At 55.1% G+C, this 20,672-nt stretch overlaps 1 protein-coding gene across 3 annotated transcripts in view; it reads right to left on the bottom strand.

Annotated features, from left to right (window-relative positions):
• GSAP (gamma-secretase activating protein) overlaps positions 1–8,748 on the bottom strand; it is a 62,706-nt gene extending 53,958 nt beyond the window's left edge. For all 3 annotated transcript variants that reach the window (XM_032969685.2, XM_076073412.1, XM_076073411.1), the window contains exons 1-4: positions 8,401–8,748; positions 5,918–6,012; positions 3,687–3,746; positions 1,004–1,151 (exon numbers count right to left, since the gene is read on the bottom strand). In XM_032969685.2, the coding sequence (XP_032825576.2) occupies positions 1,004–1,151; positions 3,687–3,746; positions 5,918–6,012; positions 8,401–8,467 (370 nt within the window). In that variant the 5' untranslated portion in view covers positions 8,468–8,748. The remainder of the gene's footprint in view (positions 1–1,003; positions 1,152–3,686; positions 3,747–5,917; positions 6,013–8,400) is intronic.
• Between the last annotated feature and the right edge of the window lie 11,924 nt (positions 8,749–20,672).

Here is a 20,672-nt window from a genome sequence, read left to right as displayed (position 1 = left end):
ACGGGCGGCACAGTCACAAGCGGCACCATCGGCCATGTCGCCACCATCGCAACATTTCGGCAGGCGAAGCAACTTTCCATTGCGACATTCCGGCGACGTTCCACAAAACGTCCCGAGTCAGCCTGAGTGGCCGATGGCCGAAAGCTGATCGAGGGCGATCGGCACAAAGGCAAAGATCCCCCGTGTAGCCTTAACAGACTGCCGGGGCAAGTGCTGATAGCGAGCAGCACCTATTAATGCCGGCATAGCACACGAGGGGGTGGGTGGCCAGCACCACGCCCGGCCGCCTTTGTCTCCCCAGTGGGCGATGTTTACACACCGCACCAGGTACTCATTGGAGGCTGGGTCGACCTAGGGGAGGCCCATAAACGGTTCAGATAATCGTCACCGGTGTTGGCCGCTCCCCATGGCGCCACACACACACAGTCACACACACACACACAGTCACACACACAGTCACACACACACAGTCACACACACACACACAGTCACACACACACATACAGTCACACACACACAGTCACACAGTCACACACACACAGTCGCACACACACAGTCACACACACAGTCACACAGTCACACACACAGTCACACAGTCACACAGTCACACACACAGTCACACAGTCACACACACACACACACAGTCACACACACACACAGTCACACACACACACAGTCACACACAGTCACACACACACAGTCACACACACACAGTTACACACACAGTCACACACACACAGTCACACAGTCACACAGTCACACCCACAGTCACACACACACAGTCACACACACACAGTCACACACACACACTCACACACACAGTCACACTCACACAGTCACACTCACACAGTCACACAGTCACACACACACACACAGTCACACACACACAGTCACACACACACACAGTCACACACACACAGTCACACTCACACAGTCACACACACACAGTCACACACGCGCGTGGCGAAGAGATGCTGCAGAGGGCAACGCACGGCGCACGCACCGAGCAGCGAGTGCCGCGCGTTCACGGAGCCGCTCAGGACGTCCCCTCCTCCTTCTCCTCCTCCTTCTCCTCCTTCTCCTCCTTCTCCTCCTCCTTCTCCTGCTCCTCCTTCTCCTCCTTCTCCTCCTCCCTGGAGCGCGTGCAGGACCTGGCGGTGGGCAGGATGGGAACGCAGCGCTCAGTCGCGTCCGAGGTGCGATGCCAGCCTCACGCCCCACCCCACCGCCCGCAAATACAAAGATCCCCCGCGTAGCCTTAACAGACTGTTGGGGCAAGTGCTGTTAGCACGGCACACGAGGGACAGCACCACGCCCGACCGCCTTTGTCTTCCCAGTGGCGATGTTTACACAGCGCTCAACGAACTCATTTCAGGCTGAGTCTACCCAGGGGAGGGCCCAGGAGCTGTTAAAATAATCGTCACCGGTGTTGGTGACCATGAGCGGGAATCGAACTCGGGTTACCGGGTTCGTAGTGCACCTCACCCCCACCGTAAACACACGACGGCCCTCCAATCCCCAACACTCGACCGACAAACGCTGCCATTGCACCGTCGCCGCATGCCAATCGAGTGCCATCGACGTGATCGGGGTCACGTTTATTGGTGGATGTTAACGACGTACGCGAATGAGCTGTGCCAACGATCCGTATTTATTATGGTCCGCGTGAACGTGTCCGTGTGAACGTGTCCGCGTGAACGTGTCCGTGTGAACGTGTCCGCGTGAACGTGTCCGCGTTAACGTGTCCACGTGAATGTGTCCGTGTGGACGTGTCCGTGTGGACGTGTCCGTGTGGACGTGTCCGCGTGAATGTGTCCGCGTGAACGTGTCCGCGTAAATGTGTCCGCGTGAACGTGTCCGCATGAACGTGTCCGCGTTAACGTGTCCGCGTAAATGTGTCCGCGTGAATGTGTCCGCGTGAACGTGTCCGCGTGGACGTGTCCGCGTGAATGTGTCCGCGTGTCCGTGTCCGTGTGGACGTGTCCGTGTGGACGTGTCCGCGTGAATGTGTCTGTGTGAATGTGTCCGCGTGAATGTGTCCGAGTGAACGTGTACGCGTGAACGTGTCCGCGTGAACGTGTCCGTGTGAACGTGTCCGTGTGAATGTGTCCGTGTGGATGTTTCCGTGTGGTTGTTTCCGTGTGAACGTGTCCGTGTGAATGTGTCTGTGTGAACGTGTCCGTGTGAACGTGTCCGTGTGAATGTGTCTGTGTGAACGTGTCCGTGTGGATGTTTCCGTGTGGATGTTTCCGTGTGAATGTGTCCGTGTGAATGTGTCTGTGTGAACGTGTCCATGTGAACGTGTCCGTGTGAACGTGTCCGTGTGAATGTGTCCGCGTTAATGTGTCCGTGTGGATGTGTCCGTGTGGATGTGTCCGTGTGAACGTGTCTGCGTGAATGTGTCCGTGTGGACGTGTCCGTGTGGACGTGTCCGTGTGAACGTGTCCGTGTGAATGTGTCCGTGTGAACGTGTCCGTGTGGACGTGTCCGTGTGGACGTGTCCGTGTGAACGTGTCCGTGTGAATGTGTCCGTGTGAACGTGTCCGTGTGAATGTGTCTGTGTGAACGTGTCCGTGTTAATGTGTCCGTGTAGATGTGTCTGTGTGAACGTGTCCGTGTGGACGTGTCCGTGTGAACGTGTCCGTGTGAATGTGTCCGCGTGAATGTGTCCGTGTGAATGTGTCTGTGTGAACGTGTCCGTGTGGACGTGTCCGTGTGAACGTGTCCGTGTGAATGTTTCCGTGTGAATGTGTCCGTGTGAACGTGTCCGTGTGAATGTGTCCGTGTGAATGTGTCCGCGTTGATGTGTCCGTGTGAATGTGTCCGTGTGGACGTGTCCGTGTGAACGTGTCCGTGTGAATGTGTCCGCGTTGATGTGTCCGTGTGAATGTGTCTGCGTGAATGTGTCCGTGTGAACGTGTCCGTGTGAATGTGTCTGCGTGGACGTGTCCGTGTGAACGTGTCCGTGTGGATGTGTCCATGTGGACGTGTCCGTGTTAATGTGTCCGTGTGAACGTGTCTGTGTGAACGTGTCCGTGTTAATGTGTCCGTGTGAACGTGTCCGTGTTAATGTGTCCGTGTGAATGTGTCCGCGTGAACGTGTCCACGTGAACGTGTCCGTGTGGATGTGTCCGTGTGGACGTGTCCGTGTTAACGTGTCTGTGTGGATGTTTCCGTGTGAATGTTTCCGTGTGAATGTGTCCGTGTGAATGTGTCTGTGTGAACGTGTCCGTGTGAATGTGTCCGTGTGGATGTGTCTGCGTGGACGTGTCCGTGTGAACGTGTCCGTGTGGATGTGTCCGTGTGGATGTGTCCGTGTGGACGTGTCCGTGTGAACGTGTCCGTGTGAATGTGTCCGTGTGAACGTGTCCGTGTGAATGTGTCCGTGTGGATGTGTCTGTGTGAACGTGTCCGTGTGGATGTGTCTGTGTGAATGTGTCCGTGTTAATGTGTCCGTGTAGATGTGTCTGTGTGAATGTGTCCGTGTGAATGTGTCTGTGTGAACGTGTCTGTGTGAACGTGTCCGTGTGAACGTGTCCGCGTGAACGTGTCCGCGTGGACGTGTCCGCGTGGACGTGTCCGTGCGAACGTGTCCGTGTGGATGTGTCCGTGTGGACGTGTCCGTGTTAATGTGTCCGTGTGAACGTGTCCGTGTGAACGTGTCCGTGTGGACGTGGTCGTGTCACCTTATTCTCCTTGCTCTTGGCGTCGTACAGAGCGATGCAGCGAACCTTCTTGCCGGAGACCTGAAGTCAAATCGGATTCGAGTGGCCATTCACAACATTCAACGACAAAGCTGTGTTGAGAAAACGCCAGCAGAAAGGCAAAACAGTACGTGAGCATCGAGCACGCGCTCATCCCAAGTTTACAGGCCCAGGTAGTGGCAATTCCACAATCCTATGGCGAGGGTGAGTCGGTCGTCCCATAAGACAACCACTGGCGACTTTCCCACAAAGTGGTTCTCGTTGTATCGATCCCAGAGGGAGGAGGTATGATGGGCCAAGACAAACCCCAACCAGGATGTGAACTGGCGAACTTCCGCTTGTGAGCCACGCGCAGCGCCACTGAGCCAAGCCAGATGTTTCAAAGCTGTAAAACACACTTTTACTAAATAATGCTTATTTTACCAAGTAAGGCCCACTCAGCTACATAGCTGTTTTAGTAAGAAGCGACCTGGCTATCACAAATGAAAGTTCAACGAAGTGGGTTATGATGTCGACATTAATAGCAGCCAAATACTCGAAGCGCATCATTCTAAATGTGGAGGGAAACCCCGGAGAAAAATCCACGCGATCAGGGTGGGAGAGAGAGAGACACCAAATATACATTAGGCATCAGGGTCCAGATCGAATCCACGACCTCCTGCACACCAGGCGAGGGAGATAACATCTCGCCACCGCGGCGCGCATGAGATTTTGGCCTGAACGCTTTTTTGAGATAGCGCTGCCGTGCCATCATTGTAATCATCACTGAGTTTATTTTATTTGTTACACGGATGACGGTCTCGTTGCCGGGCTGTTTAACACGCGAGATCCGTGAACACAGCAACAAGAAAAAGCACAAAGACACACACGTCGAGATTGTACGGGCTCACTACATTTGGCACATTGCACAACGAACGAACGAGCTGCCGATTAACAGTCGTCAATGAAAACGCACGCAATGAAAACGCATGCAAGTGTACTGTGAGAGCACGAGGAGCCAGGTGTGAGGGCACGAGGAGCCAGGTGTGAGGGCACGAGGTGTGAGGTGTGAGGGGCGCCAGGTGTGAGGGGCGCCAGGTGTGAGAGGCACCAGGTGTGAGGGGCACCAGGTGTGAGGGCACCAGGTGTGAGGGCACCAGGTGTGAGAGACGCCAGGTGTGAGGGCGCCAGGTGTGAGAGGCACCAGGTGTGAGAGACGCCAGGTGTGAGGGGCGCCAGGTGTGAGAGGCACCAGGTGTGAGGGGCACCAGGTGTGAGGGGCACCAGGTGTGAGGGGCGCCAGGTGTGAGAGGCACCAGGTGTGAGGGGCACCAGGTGTGAGAGATGCCAGGTGTGAGAGGCACCAGGTGTGAGAGATGCCAGGTGTGAGGGGTGCCAGGTGTGAGGGGCACCAGGTGTGAGGAGCGCCAGGTGTGAGAGGCACCAGGTGTGAGAGGCACCAGGTGTGAGAGACGCCAGGTGTGAGAGGCACCAGGTGTGAGAGGCACCAGGTGTGAGGGGCACCAGGTGTGAGAGGCACCAGGTGTGAGAGGCACCAGGTGTGAGAGACGCCAGGTGTGAGGGCACCAGGTGTGAGAGACGCCAGGTGTGAGGGGCACCAGGTGTGAGAGGCACCAGGTGTGAGAGACGCCAGGTGTGAGGGCACCAGGTGTGAGGGCACCAGGTGTGAGAGGCACCAGGTGTGAGGGCACCAGGTGTGAGAGGCACCAGGTGTGAGAGATGCCAGGTGTGCACTGTTAGGCATTTAATGAAGAGGTAAACTGACATGTGTGAAGTTGCGGTGGGGTCACGGGTGCGGTGGGGGGGCAATGCCCCCCTAAACTGGGCACATTTATTTAGCTTCAGTATTCTTTGGGTCTTTCGGTAAAGTCACGTAGAACTAAAAATTTACAAAAAATTATAGAAACCAAATATTTGTGTTCTACGTGATTTTACCGAAAGACCCAAAGAATATGAACTCCTGCAGTCACGAAAGCTTTAAGTTAAGATTGATTTTCAGTAATTAGCAATGAAGAAAAAACATAAATGTATGAATTATATGCACCCACTATCCCTGATGTGAGGGACAAGGCGAACGCTTGCCCCCCACCCCACCGAACACAGAAGTCAAACTCCGCCTCTGGGCAAACATTTATTAAATAGGTGAACATTTAATACAGAGGTGAACATTTAATGTCGAGGTGCACATTTAATGTCGAGGTGAACATGCCCACCTGCTGGCGGAAGTGCCTCGTTTTGAAAGAGTACAGCACACTCCCATCGGCCTCCACATTCAAGCAATTCACTTCTGAGCTTCGGGACACGTTGCCTGTACAGAGACACAGATCCCCGGTGTAGCCTTCGGCGCGCTGTTGGGGCAAGTGCTGCTATAGACGGCGACCGATGAAATCCGGCACGGCTACACGAGGGGGCGGTTACTCCGATGGAACTCTTGTTTGCATGTCACCAGGTAAGGTCCCGCTGATGTGCGTAGCTCTTTATCAGAAGCGACCTGGCCACACGTGATAGCCCAACGAAGCGGCTTGTCACGTGCAAATTTACAGCAACCAAATACTCTAAACGCGCGTTTCTAAACGTGGAGAGAACAAACCGTAGGAGCCGCAGAAAAATCCACGCGACCACGGGGAGAGAGAGAGGCAGAATCCTCATGTACGGGCGTCAGGGTCGGGACCGTACCCACGACTTCCTGTATACCAGGCGAGGGAGTGAACATCTCCTGGCCACCGTGGCGCGCCCCACCGTGGGAGGTCCAGGACCGGTGCAGATAATCGTCACTCGTGCTGGCCGCGAGCGGGAATCGAACCCGGGTGGCCGAGTTCGTAGTGCAGCGCGCTGCCCGCTACCCACACACGCTGCGTAACGAACCCGGCGACCCGGGATCACTTCCCGCTCACGGCCACCGGCGGTGACGGCGAATATCTAAACCGGTCCCCCTGGGCCTTGTCTTAGGTCGACTCAGTCTTAAACGAGTGCCCGGTGCGGTGTGTCCATCGCCCATTGGGGAAACAAAGACGGCCGGGCGTGGTGCTGGTCACGCTACCCCCTTCCCCGGCGCTACTCGCGAACAGCGCTCGCCCCGACAGTCAGTCAGGGCCACGCGGTATGGCGGTGTGCTCAAATTAGCAGCATTGAGCCGTTCTGTGCACAATTCCCGTTCACAACCAGTGGTGTAAATTCTACATTCCTAGGGCGGGGGCGGGGAGGGTGAGTTTTATTCATAGGCGGTGCTGAGTTTATCGATCCTTGAGGGAGAGATGATGGGTTGAGTCGACCTGGGGTTAGAACTCGCTCGACCACTTCGCCACCGGGGCCCCGTGGACTGTGTGGAGTGTGTGGAGTGTTGGTGAGTGTGGAATGTGTGGAGTGTGTGGAATGTTGGTGAGTGTGGAATGTGTGGAGTGTGTGGAATGTTGGTGAGTGTGGAATGTGTGGAGTGTGAGGAGTGTGTGGAGTGTTGGTGAGTGTGGAGTGTGTGGAGTGTTGGTGAGTGTGGAGTGTGTGGAGTGTTGGTGAGTGTTGGTGCGTGTGGAATGTGTGGAGTGTGTGGAATGTTGGTGAGTGTTGGTGAGTGTGGAGTGTGTGGAGTGTTGGTGAGTGTTGGTGAGTGTGGAGTGTGCGGAATGTTGGTGAGTGTTGGTGAGTGTGGAATGTGTGGAGTGTGTGGAATGTTGGTGAGTGTTGGTGAGTGTGGAATGTGTGGAGTGTGTGGAATGTTGGTGAGTGTGGAGTGTGAGGAGTGTGTGGAGTGTTGGTGAGTGTGGAGTGTGTGGAGTGTTGGTGAGTGTGGAGTGTGTGGAGTGTTGGTGAGTGTTGGTGAGTGTGGAATGTGTGGAGTGTGTGGAATGTTGGTGAGTGTTGGTGAGTGTGTGGAGTGTGTGGAGTGTTGGTGAGTGTGGAATGTGTGGAGTGTGTGGAGTGTTGGTGAGTATGGAATGTGTGGAGTGTGTGGAATGTTGGTGAGTGTTGGTGAGTGTGGAGTGTGTGGAGTGTTGGTGAGTGTTGGTGAGTGTGGAGTGTTGGTGAGTGTTGGTAAGTGTGGAGTGTGTGGAGTGTTGGTGAGTGTGGAGTGTGTGGAGTGTTGGTGAGTGTGGAATGTGTGGAGTGTGGAATGTGTGGAGTGTTGGTGAGTGTTGGTGAGTGTGGAATGTGTGGAGTGTGTGGAGTGTTGGTGAGTGTTGGTGAGTGTGGAGTGTGTGGAGTGTTGGTGAGTGTGGAGTGTGTGGAATGTTGGTGAGTGTTGGTGAGTGTGGAGTGTGTGGAGTGTGTGGAATGTTGGTGAGTGTGGAATGTGTGGAGTGTCGGTGAGTGTTGGTGAGTGTGGAATGTGTGGAGTGTTGGTGAGTGTTGGTGAGTGTGGAGTGTGTGGAGTGTGTGGAATGTATGGAGTGTGTGGAATGTTGGTGAGTGTGGAGTTTTGGTGAGTGTGGAGTGTTCGTGAGTGTGGAGTGTGAGGAGTGTTTCAGGGTGGTCGTGTTGGGTGTAGGGAGTGTGAGGAGTGTTTCGGTGTAGTAGTCGTGTTGGTGAGTGTGTGGTGAGTGTGGAGTGTGAGGAGTGTTTCGGGGTAGTCGTGTTGGGGTGTAGGGAGTGTGAGGAGTGTTTCGGGGTAGTCGTGTTGGGGTCTAGGGAGTGTGAGGAGTGTTTCGGGGTGTAGGGAGTGTGAGGAGTGTTTCAGGGTAGTCGTGTAGGGAGTCATTACCCGCTCCGTGCGCGAGGGCTCTGCTGGCGGCCGTGCGCAGAGCGAGGTAGCAGTCCATGGCGTACATAGCGCGTGTCGTCCACCCCACCGCGTGTCGTCCACCCCGCCGCGTGTCGTCCACCCCACCGCGTGTCGTCCACCCCACCGCGTGTCGTCCCGCGTGCTGTGGGAGACTGCGGATCGCCACAGCGCCTGTGGCCAGAGACAGAGGAGAGGGGGAGGGGCGTCGAGGCGAGCAAGTGGCGAGCCCCTGATGTCCTGCTGCTCCTGCTGAGCACACAAGCCGCAACCCCCATCCAGACGGGATTCTTAAGGAACTGTTTTAGCCCCGGTGTCAAAACCTTCAATCACGCGACGCGTCCAGTTTACGAGGTGCCCTCCCCCCACCGCCTCCCCCCACCTCTCTTTGTGTTATTGCCTTGCCTCGTGGCATTTTGGTTGAAGAAGCCGCAACATCTCCCTGTGTGAAATCGCGGGTGGGCGCTAATGACTGCGGTGTGCCGGATACATTTATCGGCGCTGCGATACTTTTCACGCGCGCCTGTGTGTGTCGGTGTGTGTGTGTCGGTGTGTGTGTGTGTCGGTGTGTGTCGGTGTGTGTGTGTGTGTCGGTGTGTGTGTCAGTGTGTGTGTGTCGGTGTGTGTGTGTGTGTGTCGGTGTGTGTGTGTGTGCGTCGGTGTGTGTGTGTGTCGGTGTGTGAGTGTATGTGTCGGTGTGTGTGTGTGTCGGTGTGTGTGTGTGTGTGTCGGTGTGTGTGTGTCGGTGTGTGTGTCGGTGTGTGTGTGTGTCGGTGTGTGTGTGTCGGTGTGTGTCGGTGTATGTGTGTGTGTCGGTGTGTGTGTCGGTGTGTGTGTTTGTGTGTGTGTCGGTGTGTGTGTGTCGGTGTGTGTGTGTCGGTGTGTGTGTGTCGGTGTGTGTGTGTCGGTGTGTGTGTGTGTGTCGGTGTGTGTGTGTCGGTGTGTGTCGGTGTATGTGTGTGTGTCGGTGTGTGTGTCGGTGTGTGTGTGTGTGTTTGTGTGTGTGTCGGTGTGTGTGTGTCGGTGTGTGTGTGTCGGTGTGTGTGTGTGTCGGTGTGTGTGTGTCGGTGTATGTGTGTCGGTGTGTGTGTCGGTGTGTGTGTGTGTCGGTGTGTGTGTGTCGGTGTATGTGTGTCGGTGTGTGTGTCGGTGTATGTGTCGGTGTGTGTGTGTGTCGGTGTGTGTGTCGGTGTGTGTGTGTCGGTGTGTGTCGGTGTGTGTGCGTCGGTGTGTGTGTGTCAGTGTGTGTGTGTCGATGTGTGTCAGTGTGTGTGTCGGTGTGTATGTGTATCAGTGTGTGTGTGTGTCGGTGTGTGTGTGTGTGTCGGTGTGTGTGTGTCGGTGTGTGTCGGTGTCGGTGTGTGTCGGTGTGTGTGTGTGTGTGTCGGTGTGTGTGTGTCGGTGTGTGTGTGTCGGTGTGTGTGTGTGTGTCGGTGTGTGTGTGTCGGTGTGTGTGTGTCGGTGTGTGTCGGTGTGTGTGTGTCGGTGTGTGTGCGTCGGTGTGTGTGCGTCGGTGTGTGTGTGTCGGTGTGTGTGTCGGTGTGTGTGTGTCGGTGTGTGTGTGTGTCGGTGTGTGTCGGTGTGTATGTGTGTGTTTGTGTGTGTCGGTGTGTGTGTCGGTGTATGTGTGTCAGTGTGTGTGTGTGTGTCGGTGTGTGTGTGTGTCGGTGTGTGTGTGTCGGTGTGTATGTGTGTGTGTTTGTGTGTGTCGGTGTGTGTGTGTCGGTGTATGTGTGTGTATGTGTGTGTCGGTGTGTGTGTGTCAGTGTGTGTGTGTCGGTGTATGTGTGTCGGTGTATGTGTGTCGGTGTGTATGTGTGTCGGTGGGTGTGTGTGTGTTGGTGTGTGTTGGTGTGTCGGTGTGTGTCGGTGTGTGTGTGTCGGTGTGTGTGTCGGCGTGTGCGGAGTGGTGGTGTAGCGGGTGTGTGTGTATGTGTGTGTGTCGGTGTGTGTGTATGTGTGTGTCGGTGTGTGTGTGTCGGTGTGTGTGGAGTGGTGGTGTAGCGGTTAGCGCTATGAACCTGGCCACCCGCGTTCGATTCCCGCTCACGGCCAACACCGGTGACGATTATCTGAACCGGCCCTGGGCCTCCCCTAGATCGACTCAGCCTCAAACGAGTGCCTGGTGTGGTGTGTAAACATCGCAACTAGGGAGACAAAGGCGAGCGGGCGTGGTGCTGGTCACCCACCCCCTCGTGTGCCGTGCCAGCCCTTGCCCCAACAGTCTGTGTGGGCTACACGGGGGGTGGGGGGGGGGGTCTTTGTCTTTGCGAACTGTCCGGGCTAAACGCACTGGCCCTGACACTCCGCGCTACCTGGGTTGGATCCCCAGCTATGGGTGTGTGAGTTCAGCGGCGGTTGGTGTAACCAAGAGTAGCGGGAAGACAAAGGTGGCCGGGCCTGGTGCTTGCTACCAACACCCACGCTCCCTCATGCACTGTTAGGGTCTGAATAGGCGCTCGCTAACAGCACTTGCGATACGGCTACAGATTTGGCGACAGGGGAGATCCTAAACTTTTGAAGTTTAGTTTCGTTTGTTGCATCGAAGTAAAAAACGTCGAAGCGATCATCTGCTGACTGAGCATTGAGGTAGTGCCCAACTTCCGTTTACAATCCTGAGTGGTGGAAGTTCCACACTCCTATGGCAGGGGTAACACCAATACATAGGGCAAACACTGTCGACTCCCACAAAGTGATACTATTTTATCAACCCCGGAGGAAGTCAGAATGAGCTGTGTCAACTTCCAGCAGAAGTGTATTTCCGAGTATGTATGTTGAACTTCTTTCGTACCGTACGTAGCCAAGCGTGCTAATTGGCAGCGCGGGGAAGGACAGTAACACTAAACACACACGAAAGGTCCTAACATCGGAAGTGAAGCGCGTTCCAGACGATGACCGGAGGGAGGTGGCGTGATGGTGGCTTGTTGCTCCTTGACGGGATCAGCGAGGTGTCGTGGTTCATTCGTGACGAGCGGCGACCTTCCAACGATGCGATTCGTGCGGCATAGCGGGAAGCCGCACGGACACGTGGTGGCTCTCCGTGTGTTACATCCCAGCTGCCTGCCCGACACTCAACAAGTCAGCGCCGTTGACCTCTGACCCTCCCTGGTGGTGGTGAGACGATGCGTACACCCGAGTGAAACTTTAGCCAAGCGCCTTCCCTGCGATGCGCTTACTGGCAGCACTCTGGTAAATAAGTGTTTCACGGCTTGAGATTGACCTTTGCACTCGCTGCACGCTGCCCGTGTTTTCTTGCCAAGAGTCGTCCACAACGATCCCTCGGGGCCTCGCGACGACACTTTGTGAACCGCCATCTCGTGGTAGAAATAAAACCTCAAACAACCCCCCCCCAGGCTCGCCGGTAAACAATGACATGCCGTGCCGTAGCAACAGTGGACACGCGTGCGGGAATGCGAGACATTCCTACGCACACGATGGGACAGGAGCTTGGTATAAACTCTGTGATCGGAGCATGCATTGCCACGTTGGTGTTGTCACGATTAAAGATGACTTCACTCCGAGAGTGTTCCAATCGGCGCGTGCGGATCAGCTGCGGGGACGCGGATCGGAGCCTGGGACAGCGGCAGAGAGAGCCTAACACGGCCTGCAGAGCGGTGCACGCTGGGAAGTGAGCCGAGGTGGAGAAAGGAAACAGACGACTCAGAGCGGGTGAAGCTTTGAGAAGTCACGTGATGATTATGATGATGAGCCATTAAACTGAAACCAGGTAAGGCCCACTGAGCTACATAGCAGAAGCAACCTGGCCACAAATGATAGCTCAACGAAGTGGCTTATCGTCATGTGGAAATGTATAGCAACCAAATACTCTAAACGCGTGTTGATTCTGAATGTGGAGCGAAAAAACCAGAGGACCTGGAGAAAAATCCACGCGGCCACGGGGAGAGAGACACGCAAACTCCAAGTATACAGCAGCAGCAGGCGTCAGGGTCGGGATCGAACCCACGACCTCCTGCGAACCAGGCGAGGTAGTCAACATCTCCTAGCCACCCTGATGATGATGATGAGAGAGAGAGACACGCAATCTCCAAATATACAGCAGCAGCAGCAGGCGTCAGGGTCGGGATCGAACACACGACCTCCTGCATGCCAGGCGAGGTAGTCAACATCTCCAAGCCACCGCGGCACCTCGGGTGAGACCGGGGAAGTAACGGCAGCTAAAGGCCCAGCCAAGAGGACGACTACGGCGGAGCGCCAGGGATCCCCTCATGAGCAGGAGTGAGCAGGAGTGAGATGGAGTGCGACACAGCCACACCACGAGTCACGGTGTCGATGTGTGGAGGCTTTCGTCCAGCAGTGCATAGGCCACGGCTGCGGCTGCTGCTGATGATGAAGTGCATTAAAGTAATTAGAAAGTACAAAACATTAAATTTCATACGAAGTAGGAGGCTTTCACGACCGATGTTATCTACAATAGAGGTTTTTGTTGGGGGTTAAATCGCGTAAATATAAATGTGTCGTTAAACCCGCCACCACCCGACACTGCCAATTAGTTAGGTTTGTTACGTAAACAAAACGTGAGCAATAAGTTACTAGTTCAGCGCGCCGGTGTGTTGGAGAGTAAACCCACAACATTGACCATTGGAAATGTCGAGAGCGGGTGGCGGGTTCAACGTCACATTTATATTGACGCGATGAATCCATCCCAGAATGGAAGAACACAAGACGAGCACAAGAAACAAAGTGTATAAGAGTGTATTGTGTTTAAATATCGCGTGTAGTGTACCGTAGTCAAATACGCACGGATATTTAACGAACACAACCTTGGACAACGCATCAGCACTAAGCCCATCTCGATAAAATTGGTTACCGCTTCGTAGGAATCCAAACGTTGTCGTCCTGAATGACCCGCCCCGGCCATAGGAATGTGGAATGTCCAGGTGTGGCTGAGCGCTGCCACGGGTGATGAGCGCCACCTGGTGGTGGTGGTGATGGTGGTGATGGTGGTGGTGATGGTGGTGGTGATGGTGGTGGTGATGGTGGTGGTGGTGATGATGGTGGTGGTGGTGATGGTGGTGGTGATGATGGTGATGGTGGTGGTGATGGTGGTGATGATGATGGTGGTGATAGTGGTGGTGGTGATGGTGGTGGTGATGGTGGTGGTGATGGTGGTGGTGGTGATGGTGGTGGTGATGGTGGTGATGGTGATAGTGGTGATGATGGTGGTGATGGTGGTGGTGGTGATGGTGGTGGTGATGGTGATGATGATGGTGGTGATGGTGGTGATGGTGGTGGTGATGGTGGTGGTGATGGTGGTGGTGATGGTGATGATGATGGTGGTGATGGTGGTGATGGTGATGGTGGTGGTGATGGTGATGATGATGATGGTGGTGATGGTGGTGATGGTGATGGTGGTGGTGATGGTGGTGATGGTGGTGATGGTGGTGGTGGTGATGGTGGTGATGATGGTGGTGATGGTGATGATGATGGTGGTGGTGGTGATAGTGGTGGTGGTGGTGATGGTGGTGGTGGTGATGATGGTGATGGTGGTGGTGATGGTGGTGATGATGATGGTGGTGATAGTGGTGGTGGTGATGGTGGTGGTGATGGTGGTGGTGATGGTGGTGGTGGTGATGGTGGTGGTGATGGTGGTGATGGTGATAGTGGTGATGATGGTGGTGATGGTGGTGGTGGTGATGGTGGTGGTGATGGTGATGATGATGGTGGTGATGGTGGTGATGGTGGTGGTGATGGTGGTGGTGATGGTGGTGGTGATGGTGATGATGATGGTGGTGATGGTGGTGATGGTGATGGTGGTGGTGATGGTGATGATGATGATGATGGTGGTGATGGTGGTGATGGTGATGGTGGTGGTGATGGTGGTGATGGTGGTGGTGGTGATGGTGGTGATGATGGTGGTGATGGTGATGATGATGGTGGTGGTGGTGATAGTGGTGGTGGTGGTGATGGTGGTGGTGGTGATGGTGGTGGTGGTGATGGTGGTGGTGATAGTGGTGGTGGTGATGGTGGTGGTGAAGCGGCTGAGTCGCGACGCGTCCCATTGCAATGAGACTGTAGGAGAGCGTTAATGATGCCGCTCATTGTACAGGACTACAGATAGAGACTAAGATACAAAGACCAGCATCCCTCTAGCCCCTAACAGGGCGCCACAAGATGTTAACTACCTCGCCAGGTATGCAGGAGGTCGTGGGTTCGATCCCGACTCTGACACCTGTTGCTGCTGCTCCTGTATATTTGGTGTTTACGGTGTCTCTCTCTGCGTCCTCCGATACATTTAGAATCAACGTCGACGCCTTTCGAGTATTTGGCTGCTATACATTCCCACGTGATGATAGCCCACTTTGTCGAGCTTTAATTTGTGATGGCCATTTCGCTTCTACAAAAATATAGCCATATAGCTCAGTGGGCCTTAACTTGGAAAAAAAAGTCTAAATATATATTTGCAAAGTCACCTGAGGGATCACTCTCCTACCAGTAGGGGGAAATGATTGCTGCTGCTGTGTGAGAGAAATCGTGGTCAGCGGCGGTGTTAGCGCGCTGCGCTCCGAACCCAGCGAACCCAGCGACCTGGGAATCGAACCCAGCGACCTGGGTTCGATTCCCGCTCACGGCCAACATCGGTGACCACTATCTGAACCCGTTTCTGGGCCTCCCCTAGGTCGACTCAGCCTTAAATGAGTACCTGGTGCGATGTGTAAACATCGTCACTAGGGATGCAAAGGCGGTCGGGCGTGGTGCTGGCCACCCACCCATTCGTGTCTCGTGCCGGCCTTCATAGGCGCACCGTTAACATCACTTGCCCCAACAGCCTGCCAGTGCCATACGGGGAGAATCTTTGTAGATGTGTGTGTAATGACCGAAATTCCAGACCACTCACCCTAAGTAAACAGACTACCAGGAAGTAGGAAAAGGCCTCCGATTGGCACAGAGAGGCCTCCAGAGTGATTGGTCGGGAGGAAAGGCCTCCGATTGGCACAGAGAGGCCTCCAGAGTGATTGGTCGGGAGGCAAGGCCTCCGAATGGCACAGAGAGGCCTCCAGAGTGATTGGTCGGGAGGCAAGGCCTCCCATTGGCACAGAGAAGCCTCCAGAGTGATTGGTCGGGAGGCAAGGCCTCCGATTGGCACAGAGAGGCCTCCAGAGTGATTGGTCGGGAGGCAAGGCCTCCGATTGGCACAGAGAGGCCTCCAGAGTGATTGGTGGGGAGCCAAGGCCTCCGATTGGCACAGAGAGGCCTCCAGAGTGATTGGTGGGGAGCCAAGGCCTCCGATTGGCACAGAGAGGCCTCCAGAGTGATTGGTGGGGAGCCAAGGCCTCCGATTGGCACAGAGAGGTCTCCAGAGTGATTGGTCGGGAGGCAAGATTCAAATGGATTTAGGGGGGAGATTTGAATTGGGAAAGGCGGGAAGCGAAGGTAGACTCTAAAGACAACGGTTGGCAACCCAAATTGGGGGAGAAGGACGAGGATTGGATGAGGAGAGTGGGGTGAGAGAAGGTTCGAGAAAGAAGGCGAGGGGAAATGAAAGGGGAGAGCACAAGGGGGAGAGGACATTCGAGTGAAGATGGGAGTCTGAGACAAGGACAAGTCTAGAGAGTGCTGTATCCAAAAAAAGGCACTTCAAAGTTACGTGTCGGCGTCTTTACAACCGGTGTCAGAAGAGTGGGGTACCTGACTAAGAATGTCGCGCCCATGCTGACGAAGGAACCCACCGACGACGTCCGACGACGAGGAAGTCTTCCAGCAGAATGTCCCGGGCGAAGAGGACCTGGAGACTCACCTCAAAACCGCGAGAGAGATTGTGGCGGCGCTGATGGTAACAATGACGAGCCAGCCGCAGCAACCGGAGTGGCTGCCGAACCAAGCGCCGCTTGCCACCCACAGGGCTGGGAGCAGCCCAGCTCGTGGTGCAGCTCGCCGGCAAGGAGGGGAGACCGGGAGCGGCAGAGATGGCTGCAGGAACGCGGAATCGGCGGTTGGAACCGTCCCGCCAACAGCAGCGGGAGCCGAGGAACCAGCAACGCTCGATGCAGCAGCGGCAGGAACAGCGATGGTCAGGGCACAATCACGGGAGGTGGTTCCCTCGGTGTGGGAGAGAGCGACCGACAAACCTCGCCGGATGGGGCTGATCAAGGAGTTCGTGGTGGTGGGAGGCAACTGGGGAGTCTTCACCAGGCGGTTCGAGGTGGCCTACCAAGCCTTAGACTGGACGGAGGAGGCATTGAAGGCTCTGCCCACAACCCAGAACGATGAAGCCTTCACTACCTTCATACCGGCAGAGCGTAGGGCTACACTACAAGCAACCTGCCGCGAGATGGCTGGGGTCTCGGTTTGTGTCTGGTGGTGCCCACATCTGTGCGAGGCAGGTTGATGCGGGTAGTTCATGCAAACAAACTACTGCATCTGGGGGTGCCGGAAGACGCTGTTGACCCTGCAACGTGATTATTACTGGCCGTGTATGTCAGCTGATGTCAATGACTTGGTCGCAGGTTGCACAGAGTGTGCACATTGGTAACCACCAGCAAACAGGTCACAGCCTCCCTTACAGCCCATTGGTTTTTTAGAGTGAACGAATTGGTCGCTCTCGATATTCTCGGTGCTTTTCCATGCTCACCAAGTGGGGAATCAATTTCTCCTGGTGGGGGTCGAATATTTCACACGGTGGCCGATGGCCTGGCCGCTGCCTGACCAGATGGCAGCATAAATTACTGATGCGTTCCTTCACGGGTTTGTGATGGACAAAGGCCCTCCAGAGCAGCTCCTCACCAACCAGGGACGACATTTTTCGTCAAAACTTCTGAGAGAGGTCTGCGACGCGCTGGGCACAAAGAAAGTACGCACTTCTCCATACCACCCTCAAACGTATGGTATGGTGGAACGGCTAAACAGAACCTTAGCAGCAATTCTCTGCCGAGTTGCAGATTAGACCAAACTGACTGGGATCTTCATATTCAGGGAGTCTTAGCAGCATGCAGGCTGGCCCCACATGCCTCCACGGGATTTTTTCCTTTCAACCTCACGTATGGCAGGGTACCTGAAGCTCCCATAGAAACTCAGCTGGGTAAGGCTCCCGCAGGTGTGGCCGATCGGTCGGCGTCCTTACAGTTCACGCTCAACCGACTTGACGATGCGTGGAAAGTGGCAACGGCAAACGCCTCAAAAGCCCAGGCCGCTAACCGACTTCACGATGCGTGGACAGTGGCAACGGCAAACACCTCAAAAGCCCAGGCCGCTAACGAGCGAAATACAATGCGACGGGTTCATACACTTCCCTGGGCAGTGGGCAACAAAGCGTGGCTGCATTGCCTGCAGGTCCCATTACGTAATTCTACTAAATTGTATCGGCCATGGCAGGGTCCAGTCGAAATTGTCAAGGTAAAGCGGCCGCAATGCGTACGTATACAGTCGGAACGTCGCCATTGGCGTGTTCACCCGTCGTGCCTAAAGCCTCATCTTCATCATCACCCATGCACCTCATCTCCATGCCCTGTTCCGCCGGAGTCTGGGGTGTCCAACAAGCCACCGAAGCCGCCCACATGAACCATGTCACCTGTGCATGATTCTGTGCCGCCCACGGAACCGACGGTAATGCAGAACGATGCACCGCGGGACCCCGCAGAATATTCTGGTCCGGCAACAAGGACCCTCGCAAGATGCGCACGGTGGCGCTGACACTGCTCCTGGATGGAACAGGGGATTGTTGCACCTCGTTGTTCCCACAATCTTGTCGTTGCTGTTATTTACTAATTGTGGGAGGTGCATATTCGCGAGGAAAAAATACTCACACCACACAATTGTTCTTTCCCATGTAATTATTTATTGCCACAATTTAGACACAGGGAAATTAAAAAATGATGTCACCAAGTCCTGGTGTGTGAAGTTCCCCTTGGCTCCCCGTGGTCTGTTAGGTCGATCATTCCCCCCTAGTATTAGCCGGGACGGCTCGTTTTTTAAAGGTGTGGGGGGGGGTGATGTAATGACCGAACTTCCAGATCACTCACCCGAAGTAAACAGACTACCAGGAAGTAGGACAAGGCCTCCGATTGGCACAGAGAGGCCTCCAGAGTGATTGGTCGGGAGACAAGGCCTCCGATTGGCACAGAGAGGCCTCCAGAGTGATTGGTCGGGAGGCAAGGCCTCCGATTGGCACAGAGAGGCCTCCAGAGTGATTGGTCGGGAGGCAAAGCCTCCGATTGGCACAGAGAGGCCTCCAGAGTGATTGGTCGGGAGGCAAGCCTCCGATTGGCACAAAGAGTTATCCAGAGTGATTGGTCAGGCGGCAAGATTCAAATGGATTTGGGGGGAGATTTAAAATGGAAATGGCGGGAAGCGAAAGCAGACTGTAAAGACGACGGTTGGCAACCCAAGTTGGGAGAGAAGGACGAGGATTGGATGAGGAGAGTGGGGTGAGAGAAGTTTCGGGGCCTAGAGAGTGCTCTCTGAATAAAGGCGCCTCTTAGTTCCAATGTGTGTTGGCGTCATTACATATGTATGGGTGTAGGTATGTGAGTGTAGGTGTGTGTGTAAGTTGAGTGTAAGTATGTGAGTGTAGATCTATATATGGTTGTAAGTATGTATGTGTGTAGATGAGTGTAGGTGTGTGTGTAGGTATGTGAGGGTAGGTGTGTGTGTGTAAGTTGAGTGTAAGTATGTGAGTGTAGATCTATATATGGTTGTAGGTATGTACGTGTGTTTAGATGAGTGTAGGTGTGTTTGTAGGTATGTGAGTACATTAGATGTGTGCGGTAGTGTAGCGGTTAGCGGTTAGCGCGCTGCACTACGAACCTGGCGACCCAGGTTCGATTCCAGTTCGAGGCCAACACAGGTGGCAATTATCTGAACCGGTCCTGGGCCTCCCCTAGGTCGACTCAGCCTCAAATGAGTACCCGGTGCGGTGTGAAAACATCGCCACTGGGGAGACAAAGGCGGCCGGGCGTGGTGCTGGCCACCCACCCCCTCGTGTGCCGTGCTGCCCTTCATCGGTGCACTTGCCCCAACAATCTGCTGCAGGCTATACGGGGGATCTTTGCCTTTGTAGATGTTTTTCCTCCCCCTCCCTGCAGAGCACCGCGTTTCCGCACTGTAAGGCCTCGCCAATAGCAGCACAGAGAGAGCTGAAACCACACACACACAAACCTCACTCTACTCACACCCCCCCCCCCTACACACAACTCCCTACACACCCCCTACTCACACACCCCCCCACCCCTCTCACACCCCACTACACACCACCCCCTACTCACACACCCCCCTACACACCCCCCTACTCACACACCCCCCTACACACACACACACCACTCACACACACCCCCCTACACACACACCCCCCTACACACACACCGCCCTACACACACACCCCACTACTCACACACCCCTACACACACACCCCCCTACACACACACACCCCTACACACACACCCCCCTACACACACACCCCCCTACTCAAACACCCCCCTACACACACACCCCCTACACACACCCCCTACACACACACACCCCTACACACACACCGCCCTACAGACACACCCCCTACACACACACACACCCCTACACACACACACCCCTACACACACACCCCCTTACACACACACACCCCTACACACACCGCCCTACAGACACACCCCACTACTCACACACACCCCTACACACACACACACACCTACACACACATCCCCCTACACACACCGCCCTACAGACACCCCCCCCTACAGACACACCCCCTACACACATCCCCCTACACACACCCCCTACACACACACCGCCCTTCAGACACACCCCCCTACACACACCCCCCTACACACACACCCCCTACACACACACCCCACTAAACACACACTGCCCTACAGACACACCCCCCTACACACACACACCTACAGACACACCCCCTTACACACAGCCCCCTTACACACCCCCTACACACACACCGCCCTTCAGACACACCCCCTACACACACCCCCCTACACACACACCCCCTACACACACACACCCCACTACACACACACTGCCCTACAGACACCCCCCCTACACACACATACCTACAGACACACCCCCCCTACACACATCCCCCTACACACACCCCCTACACACACACCGCCCTTCAGACACACCCCCTACACACACCCCCCTACACACACACCTACAGACACACCCCCCTACTCACACCCCCCTACACACACACACCTCACTACACACACACTGCCCTACAGACACACCCCCTACACACACACCTACAGACACACCCCCCTACACACAGCCCCCTACACACACACACCTACAGA

The sequence above is a fragment of the Petromyzon marinus genome, chromosome 42 (assembly GCF_048934315.1).
Source record: "Petromyzon marinus isolate PM22_M1 ecotype Great Lakes invasive population chromosome 42, UKy_Petmar_22M1.pri1.0, whole genome shotgun sequence".
Lineage (NCBI taxonomy): Eukaryota > Metazoa > Chordata > Hyperoartia > Petromyzontiformes > Petromyzontidae > Petromyzon > Petromyzon marinus.
The sequence above is the reverse complement of the archived record's forward strand: the minus strand, read 5'-3'. Positions and strand labels throughout refer to the sequence as shown.